The sequence below is a fragment of the Macrobrachium nipponense genome, chromosome 9, assembly GCF_015104395.2.
Source record: "Macrobrachium nipponense isolate FS-2020 chromosome 9, ASM1510439v2, whole genome shotgun sequence".
In the NCBI taxonomy this organism is placed as follows: Eukaryota; Metazoa; Arthropoda; class Malacostraca; order Decapoda; family Palaemonidae; genus Macrobrachium; species Macrobrachium nipponense.
The window spans coordinates 10,275,860-10,286,381 of record NC_061110.1 but is presented as its reverse complement, the minus strand read 5'-3'; the positions used below and the strand labels follow the sequence as shown (position 1 = coordinate 10,286,381).

Here is a 10,522-nt window from a genome sequence, read left to right as displayed (position 1 = left end):
TAACAGTTGGGTTTGTGTACTTTTTCCGGGTACGAAACCATGTTGTCCTTTATTAAACAAATTATTTTTTATTAAATGTTTCATATATTTTTCTTCATTACCCTTTCATACACTTTCATAATGATGTGATGTTAGACTCACAGGCCTATAATTACTTGCCTCTAGTCTTGATCCACTTTTGAAAGTAGGGCGGTAATATATGCTAATTTGTGCTCATCATAAATCTTGCCTGTATCTACACTTTGTCTTAATAATATTGCAAGTGGCTTTGCGATAGAATGAACTACTTTCTTTAACAAAATAGCAGGAATTCCATCAGGCCCTGCAGCAGCTCCATTTTTAATTTCATTAATAGCCTGCACAATATCAGCTTCATTAATATCTATGTCAGCTAAATATTCACTATTTTCATCTTACTTCTATATCATTATCTTCATTATCTATTCTAGGGGTGAATTCTCTCTTATATCGTTCTGCCAGTATATTGCAAATTTCCTTTTTTTCATTCGTTTAATCTCCCTTCAATTCTCAGAAGGGCCTATTTCTATTCTTCTTTTATTCATCTTCTTCGCATTGAGATATAATAGTTTGGGGTTTTGCTTGATATTTAATAGGGTTTTTTCTTCCAAAGTCCCGTTTTTCATTTTCTTTTGATTGTATAATCTTTTGTTCTGCATTTTCTATCTTTACTTTTTAGTTCTATACTTTCCATGCATTTTTTTCTTTTGCAAGACCTTTTTTCCACTTTCCTGATTTTCTGGAACAAGATCCTTCTGTCTCTTGGTATGCATGAATGATGTTTACTTTTCTTCTTCGGTATATATTTTTCCACTATTTTCTCCAATATTTATATAATATCTCCGTATTTTACCCTTATGTCATCACTTACGAAAATGTTATCCCAATCTTTGTTTAATTCTTCATTAATTTCTGACCATTTTATATTTTTACGTGTAGAAGTTGTATTTTCCATATCCTTCCCACTTTTTCATTTCTTGCTTATCTCTATTTTCACTTGCTTGGAATGAACTGTTAATTCTATGACATTATGGTCTGAAATATTCGCATTATAAACTATTATTTCTTTAACATAATTCATCTCGTTCACAAATACTAGGTCTAAAGTATTTTCCTTTCTTGTTGGCAGGTGATTTATTTGTTGAATGTTGTATTCTAGTAGCATATCTAATAGCTTTTCAAATTGCCTCTTATCTTCTGCACTACTATTACTCTCTTTTTTATATGTAAGTAAGTCAACCACAATCTCCTATTCGTTCTTTCCATTCTACGAAAGGAAAGTTGAAGTCACCAGATAGGAGAATAGTCCAGTCCTTGTGATTTCTACATATATCATCCAATTTTTCAATTATTAAGTCAAACTCTTTAGTATATTAGGAGGTCTATATATTACTATGTTCATCAATTTTTCAGATTCAAATTCTACCGCTATTAGTTCACATTCTGAGTTACTATATTTCTCATATATTTTTCCTTGTTTTTGTCTTTCCCATATATTGCGGCCCCTTCCCCTTGATTCCTATTTTTTTCTATCTGATCTATAAGTTTGGAACCCTTTTATTTGATCATCATTCCCAGTCTCTTGGAATACCAGGTTTCACTTATATTCATTATATCTATTTTCTTTTCATTTTGGGTTAGTTCTTCTAAGTACTCTATTTTTCTTTTTGAGTTTACTCGTAACTAAACCCTGCGCATTCATCACTATGATGGTTTGCGTGTTTCTCCTTCATTTAATACTGGTAGTAATAAGGATTTTCCCATGTCTCTTTCCTGTTCTGGTATGTTGTTCTTTTTTTTCATTTCCAGAAATTCTGACATTAAAAATCCAACTTTTCCATATATTTGATCTTCCTTCATCATAATTATTCATTTTGTGTCTGAATCTGCAATTTCTCCGTTTCTGCAATATCCTCTTGCATAATAAATTACAGTTATTATCTCTTGGTAATAATTTCGGAGCTGATGCTTTGAAATTTCTTTTTGCTGACACCTCTGCATATCTCATTGGTGGTTTGCTTTTCTCTTTTTACCTGATATTCTTGATTTCTCTCTTTATTTGTTTCTTTCTTATTTGGATTTTATTACTTGGTTGGTTATTTATTTGATTATGATTCATGGCTACAGGTGCATATATTTGCATTTTTGTCGAACTTACATCCTTTCCTTCTTTTTAGGTTTTTACATATTTTTGGATGCAGATCTCTGCAATCATCCCCATATCCATCTAAGTATGCACATTTACCATATATTTCATAGTTTGACATATCTTAGGATGTTTGTAGTAACATCTTTCTCCAAATCTGCAATTCCCTCTTTTCAAAAGGTTGCAGATTTGTCTTTCTTGTCTATTTTTTCCTCTTTCCCGTCATTGTATAGATCTGGGTAGAGCCTCTTCGGGATTTGCTTTTCTGTTGTCATATCGTAATTTATTTCTTCGTAGGTATGCTGCTTTATTGCCTCATATGTAGTATCAATGAGAGAGAGAGAGAGAGAGAGAGAGAGAGAGAGAGAGAGAGAGAGAGACCTCTTCTCGTCAATAAGGGGAAAATTTACTCGTTTAAAAGGGTGTCTTTACAGGCTCCTGGGAGCAATTTTTCCTTTTCGTGTTATTTGCTGTTTATGGTCTTCACCGTGTCGTAACTAAACGCTCTCATCTCGCCTCCACCCCCCCAGAATCTTATGTGGTGGGACGCTTAAGTGGCTCTAAATTATCCAGGGCGTTAACTAAAATTAACTAATTGGTAAACTAATTATTTTCTAAAATGTTTTTTTTTATGTTCTTAGAACAACCTACATTACTTAATCGTTATGGTTACACGAAGGTGTGTCTCTACTATAACCATTTTTTGGAGTAATTAAGTGAAGAAAAGTCATCCATTCATCGTGATTGATTGATTTATGGGTACTTAAAACTGGCGTCCACATCGTCTAGGTTATGAAGCTAGTTTTTTTTTTTTTTTTTTAGCCACAGATCATTCAGTCATACTTACTGGATGACATTTCTTTGGTTAATTTCTCGATGGACTGAGTACTTTCGAGATTTGCTGAATAAGGACAATATTATGTAAGAGCAGAAAAGGTTAATGTTAGATTAAAATCCCGTTTTGTTTTGGAAATATATAAAAAACGCTAACATGCAACTACCTTCATTCCTTTTACTGTACCTCCGTTCATATTCTCTTTCTTCCATCTTATTGGCCACCCCCTCATCTAACAAGTGTTTCTAGTAGCAACTGCGCTTTGAGGTTTTCCTCCTGTTTACACCTTTCAAACCTTTTACTACTGTCAATTTCCGTTTCAGCGCTGAATGACCTTAGTTGCCCCAGTGCTTGGCATTATGCAAAAAATCTATATAAATCAAAATTAAATACAGAGGTTAAAACAATCGACAGTTGGTATATGTATGTGTATACATATATTTAAAGCTCAAATCTGTACAGAATTTACCTTTTAAAATATTATGTATATGCATGTACATAACTGTCGATTTTTTTATCTCCATTTCAAGACCAACCTTTCTCCTCGCTACGATCACCTGGGTAGGATTGAAACTGTTAGTGACTTGTAGCGGATATATACTATATATATATATATATATAAACATATATATATCATATATATATATATATATATTATATATCAAATTTATATATAAATGATATTTTATATAATATATATACTACTTTTTTTTTACATATATATATCATAGTACACATATATACTGTAGTCGCTGTTTAGGATATATATATATATATATATATATATATATATATATATATATATATATATATATATATATATATATAGTAATATATATATATACTACATATATATATATAGTACACAATAAAAATTATATTTATGTATATTTATATATATATATATATATATATATATATTATATCTATATATACGTCAACTCATAAACTACTAGTAAATGCTTGAAAATAATACCAAACATGCAAATGCTAAAAAAAGTAAAAGATAATCATCATAAACAAGCATGCAAATTTGACTCACAAACATGTACGTTGACTCATAAACAAACATGCAAAGTTGACTCATAAACAAGCATCAATTGACTCTAAACAAACATGCAATTGACTCATAAAACAAACATGCAAGTTGATCATAAACAAACATGCAAGTTGACTCATAAACATACAGGCAAGTTACTCATAAAACAAACATGCAAGTGACTCATAACAAACATGCAAGTTGACTATAAACAAAAACATGCAAGTTGACTCATACAATGCAGTTGAAACTCAATTTACATACATCAAGTTGACTCATAAACAAACATGCAAGTTGACTCATAAACCAACATGCAAGTTGACTCATAAACAAACATGCAAGTTGACTCATAAACAAACATGCAAGTTGACTCATAAACAAACATGCAAGTTGACTCATAACAAATCTTATATTAGCAAGCATGAACTCTCAAACACAAAATTGTAACGCTTGATCATAAAACAACATGCAAGTTGACTCATAAAACAAAAACATGCAAGTTGAAACTCAATTACAACCAACATGCAAGTAAATTCTCATAAACACATAAATTTACATAAAAAAACATCAAGTTGACTCATTAAACATACATGCAAGTTGACTCATAAACAAACAATTGCAATAAGACTCTACATACATCAAAAGTTGACTCATAAAACAAACATGCAAGTTGACTCATAAACAACATGCAAAAGTTGACTATACAAGCCATGAGTGCACTCAGTCAAGCTGACTCATAAACAAACATGCAAGTTTGGGACTCATAAACAAAACATGCAAGTTGAAACTCATAAAACCAAACATGAAGTTGACTCAATAAACCAACATGGCAAGTTTGACTCAATAAAACAAAACATGCAAGTTGGCTCATAAACCAAACAATTGCAAGTTGACTCAATAAACAAACATGCAAGTTTGACTCATAAACCAAACATCCAAGTTGGACTCATAAACATACATGCAAGTTGACTCTAAACCAAACATGAAACAAGTTTGATCAATAAACCAAAACATGCCAAGTTTGACCCAGTACTCATAAAACAAACACAATTGCGAGTTGACTTCATAAACTAACCAAACGGATGGCAAGTTGACTCAAAGTTGACTCATAAACAAACATGCAAGTTGACTCATAAACAAACATGCAAGTTGACTCATAAACCAACATGCAAGTTGACTCATAAACAAACATGCAAGTTGACTCAAGTTGACTCATAAACAAACATGCAAGTTGACTCATAAACAAACATGCAAGTTGACTCATAAACCAACATGCAAGTTGACTCATAAACAAACAATGTCAAGTGAAAGTACAGTCAAGTTGACATCACAAACAACGCTTGCGAAGTTTGACTCGTACACCACATGCAAGTTGACTCATACAGACATGCAAGTTGACTCATAAACAACATGCAATAATTTGACTCATAAACAAACATGCAATTTGACTCATAAACAAACATGCTTATAAGACTACAGTAAACCAAACATGCAAGTTGACTCGTAAACATAAACATGCAAGTACGTGAGGTAAACAAATATCACATGAAGAAAAACTCCAAGAAAAACCCAAGCTACCTCCGGTCTTCACTCATAGTAAGTCATGAGGTATATTATATATATATATATATATATATATATATATATTTATATATATATCTATATATATATATATTATATATATATATATACGGACACCTTGTGATTATGAGTAATGCGTTTTGTAAACAGATTGCATGTAGCAGTGTCATGTCTTCATGAGTGATTGGGGATGGAGGTGGGAGACTTAAGAAGAAAAAAGAGGAGGATGGGAGGAGTAGGAGGAAGGAAGTAAGGAAAGAGAGTATGGAAATATTAACAATAAAACTATTGCTACTATTACTGCCACTACCACTACTACTACATAATAATAATAATAATATTAGTAATTATTATTATTATTATTATTATTCTTATTAATTAATTATTATTATTATTAATTATGAAGGAGAAACTAATAAAAAAACCAAATCGATGCCAATAGGAAGGAAGGTTCGCGAGAAGTCTTGGCACTCCGTGAACTGGGTTCACTACGCAAGTGCCAGGTTGTTGCGGGCGGCAGGGGTGGGACGGGGTATGGGTAGGGTGTGGGGGAGTGATGCCCAGGAATGCAACGGGGGTATGCGGTGCCAGAGGAATCATGCTCTCACAAACGTGTTGAGGAGCGGAAAGTGTGTCAGACAGTCGGTGGGTAGGAGGCCTTGTATACAGCGCGAGGGTATCTCGTGGTTCTAAATAATCATTGCAAATAAAGTCATAGTGAGATCAATGAAATAGGCTGGTCATTGGAATTGGTGTCGTTGAGGTGTCTTTATAATTAAAAGGAAGGAAAAAAGCTAATCTAGAATTCGTGACCTAGTATTGACCTTCAGCAAGCAAGGAAGTGAGCAGTTCAGACGAAGTGAATTGATGCTCCTGAAGGGAAATCAGTGACCCTTTACAATCGGTGTCTTCGTTTTACTTCTGTGGTGATTTACGTCCTTCTTTTGAAGGAGAAGAAGAAGTAAATAAGAAGGCCTCTCACATATTCGTTTGCTGGTCTTGTTGTCAGCGATGCCTCGTCGCAACCAGCCAGAGTCTCTGCAGAAGAGCGCGATGTTTCCATCGCGAAAAACTTCGACTTCATCTGCTACCAAGGCCAAGCACAAGGAGCAGATGCACCAGATGATCCAAGACGAAACGTACCTCGACATCGAGGGGCCTTTTGTGCACATGCGTAAGTTCGAGGTGTTACGAAACGGTCTCTCTCTCTCTCTCTCTTTCTAAGAAAGTTACGAAAGATCAGTAGTTCTTTGACGAAACACTATTTTTAAGAAAGTTACGAAAGATCAGTAGGTCTTTGACGAAACTCTTTCTTTAAGAAAGTTACGCAAGATCAGTAGTTCTTCAACGAAACACGTTCTCGAAAAAAGTTGCGAAAAATCAGTAGTTCTTTATGGAAACTATCGTCTAGGCGTGGTACAATTTACGAAATTATCTCTCCAGAAGTTACGAAAAATCAGTAGTTCTTTAACGAAACTATCTATCTAGGCGTAGTACGAATTTACGAAACTATCTCTCTAGAGGAGTCACGAAAGATCAGTAGTTCTTTGCGACTTTGTCAAGAAAAGTTACGAAAAATCAGTAGTTCTTTTTTTTCTATAAATGTTACGAAAGTTTTCTGGTTTAGTTGGGAACGATTGGCATAGGTCAGTGAGGAGACGTGCAGCTGTTTATGGCGACGCCACACATTTTACACAATCACGCAACAAGTTTGTTCTTTATATAAAAAACAGGCCATGAGCTCTTGATTGCAAATCACACTTTGATTCTCCAACTGTGATTCCATGTAGTATTATTTTTTAACGAAATTCCAGTGTTTGGGAAACATGGTGTATATGAAACAGTCCTGTTAAATGTGAGTGAACTGCCCCGTGAAGTTATCGATGATTAATGACCCAAAATTAGCCTCTTAGAAGCAAAAGTGTTAACTGCCATGATTAGGTCGTAGCATTAATTATCCAAAATGGTCAGACCAAAATAACCTTGCTTACCTACCTATTCCTAGGTCCGTAATGTACCTGGCCTGATTTCACTGTTCCTGTCTTTGACCTGTCGTGACCCCTAACCTTAACCTTAATATAAACCTGGCTCTATGTAATTTAACTTCCTTCCTTGCCTAGTGTAAATCTTTTATAAATAAGAAAATGATGACATTGAATGTAATGAATTAGTTTAACCAGACCATTAAATGGAAGTACTCTACTGCTGATTCATAGGGCTGACCCTGACCTGACCTGACCTAACATTTTTTTCAAAGCTTTGTATCCAACAGGGAAATGAATGACGAAATTCCTCCCTCTGAGGTTGGGTTCGAACCCACACTAGTCAGGAGACTGAGTTTATGTAGTACTCAGAATATTAGCATTGCACCAAGAAGAAGTTCAATCATTTATTTATTTTTTTTTAACTGAAATTTTACAGAATCTTTAGACCACATTCAAGAACCTAATCGTTTGTTGTGGAATCGTATTATGATTCATCTGTATCTTGGCTTTAAAATGATGTTAATCTAACTTATGTCATTCTAGATTGCTGTTTGTGTATATTCGTATGTATTCATTGTAGTGTATTAATTCCTGTGTGACGTCAAGCGAAAGGCAGCACAAAGGAAAAGGTAAATAATGAAACAGAACTGTAATTTCGGACACCAAAGGAAGAGAGGTAAAGTAAAAGGAGAATGGACTAGAAAATTAAGTAGCGTGAATTAAGTAAATAGAGGGAAATAATGTAAAGTAAATACACTGACACTTATGATAACAAGGGACTGAGGGAGATAAAACGCGTGATTAAAACTTAAATTAGACTGGAATCGGCAGAGCAGAAAATGCATCTCCGCTGATACCGAAACTCTTCCCTGTGCTTTTTCTCCTTTCAACGAGTCTCCACTTATCTCCAACCAGCCTCGCGTCTCGTAGCTCTCGACTGGCGCCATCGCGTACTGGTCTCCCCCAGTACTTGTTCGAGGGATATTTCCAAGCCATCTCCATCCCATTTTCATCATTATCTCGTCTACATTTGTAACTTCCGTAATTTTTTTCGTAATAATTGGGCTAATAATCTTTTTAAGGATTTATTTTCAAATCGACATAATTTCGTAAAGTTGTTATTCCATCCACTTAACCCGATTCATGTGTGTATAACAATTCTAATGGTACTAAGTTTAAATTTCGAGTGCAATTTCAGCCTGTTTTTTTTTTTTGTTTTTTTGTTTTTGTTTCCAAAAAGCCTTTATTTTACTTCATTCCAACTGGAGTGAACCTGTTCATGACAATGTCCTCATTACCTCTAGTTTTCATAGATTTGTTCTGCCTCCTGAGCAAGCATAGTAAATAACAATGTTTTTTGGGGGGGGGGTAAATTGAAAAGTTCGTGTGAATGCCTTTAAAAAAAAAACTTGTATTTATTTTACATTATTTACCCCTAACTTAATACTGTTCTCCTGGCATGTTAATACGTTTTTATCTATATATTGATTTATTATTTTTTTTCCTTTTTGTAATAAGTGGGGATTCTTCTCTCTCTATTTCCCTTTACCTCCTCTTACTTCTACCTAATGAACGCCTTAATATTCTTTGGAAGCTTGAATTTCAAGTCAGTTGCGCCTTTGGTGGGCTTGTTCCAGATGAATAGGTTTCATCTCCTTAATGATAATAATAATAATAATAATAATAAATATTCTTTTAAATGACCACATATTCAGACAGACAGACAGACAGACAGACAGACAGACAGACAGACAGACCAGACAGACAGACAGACAGAAGACAGCAGACAGACAGACAGACAGAGTTATACGAAAGGGGGGCCGGAACAGGCGTGTCGTTATTAATCAAGTGGTGGACGATCCAGGCACGCCTAAAAGGATCCTAAAAATAAAAAAAAACTCTGGATCTCTCGTATCCATCTCCAACGAAGGACGAAGCTATAGTCTTCAAGTGGTTCTGCAAATCCGACATAGGGACGTAAATGCAACGAGTTAAAAAAAAAAAATTGGCCTGTTCTGTAGCGTTGCCAGACGCACGGTCATGGTTAACTTTAACCTTGAATAAAAACTAAACTACTAAAGCTACAGGGCTGCAATTTGGTATGTATAATGATTGGAGGGTAGATGATCGACTTATCAATTTGCAGCCCTCTAGCCTCTGTAGTTTTTAAGATCTGAGGACGGACAGAAAAAGTACGGACGGATAGACAAATAGCCATCTCAATAGTTATCTTTTACAGAAAACTGAAGCATGAGTTTTTATTAATCTTTTATCCTGTAGTTGTCTGGCAAGTATTACTTGCAAAAACGGAAATTGCTTTTAAAACAAAGCACAACTAAAAGGACTTCATATGAACATTTTTTTTTGTTTGAACAATAAAAACTTGTTCTATTCGAGAACTACATAAAACGACAAATTAATTACACGAAAATAGACGTAAAACTGTACAAATCCCAAGCTTCAGGTTATAGGAAATACGAAACGAATGCTAATCTGGTCCATAGGTCTATAGTATATGTGGGTCACTAGGCATATGGCCTGAACAATTTGTTTGTTAAAACAATAAAAGCCTACTCTGTTCAAGAAATAAAACAAATGACGAATAATTACGTGAAAATGGACATATAACTCTACAGTAAGGACAGCTTTAGGGGACAGGAATTCCACAGTGAATATAATTGTAGATCTTTGCCATAGGTCTATATTATAGGTCTACCTATACGTGTGAGTAGCATATGGCCTGTGCCAGCGGCTATAGTTAAGTCGCCCTCAATGCGTTATGCTTTCTACGAATTTGTTAGGTAAATATAATAAAAAATTAATCTTTGTTTACTCTGTATATAACCAGTATCACTCTTTTAAACACTGAAATTTATATTAAAACAAAACTTAACTGAAAAAGCTGGTTGTGGACGTTT

At 34.2% G+C, this 10,522-nt stretch overlaps 1 protein-coding gene across 5 annotated transcripts in view; it reads left to right on the top strand.

Moving 5' to 3' along the window:
• The window catches only part of LOC135218494 (uncharacterized), a 313,449-nt gene that overhangs the window by 222,265 nt on the left and 80,662 nt on the right, over positions 1 to 10,522 (top strand). Inside the window, exon 1 of one of the 5 annotated variants that reach the window (XM_064254841.1) lies at positions 6,327 to 6,793. The exons of the other annotated variants lie outside the window; for them this stretch is intronic. Coding sequence (XP_064110911.1) covers positions 6,631 to 6,793 — 163 coding nt within the window. The 5' untranslated portion in view covers positions 6,327 to 6,630. Of the gene's footprint in view, positions 1 to 6,326; positions 6,794 to 10,522 lie in introns of those variants that run through there. 5 annotated transcript variants of the gene reach the window in all.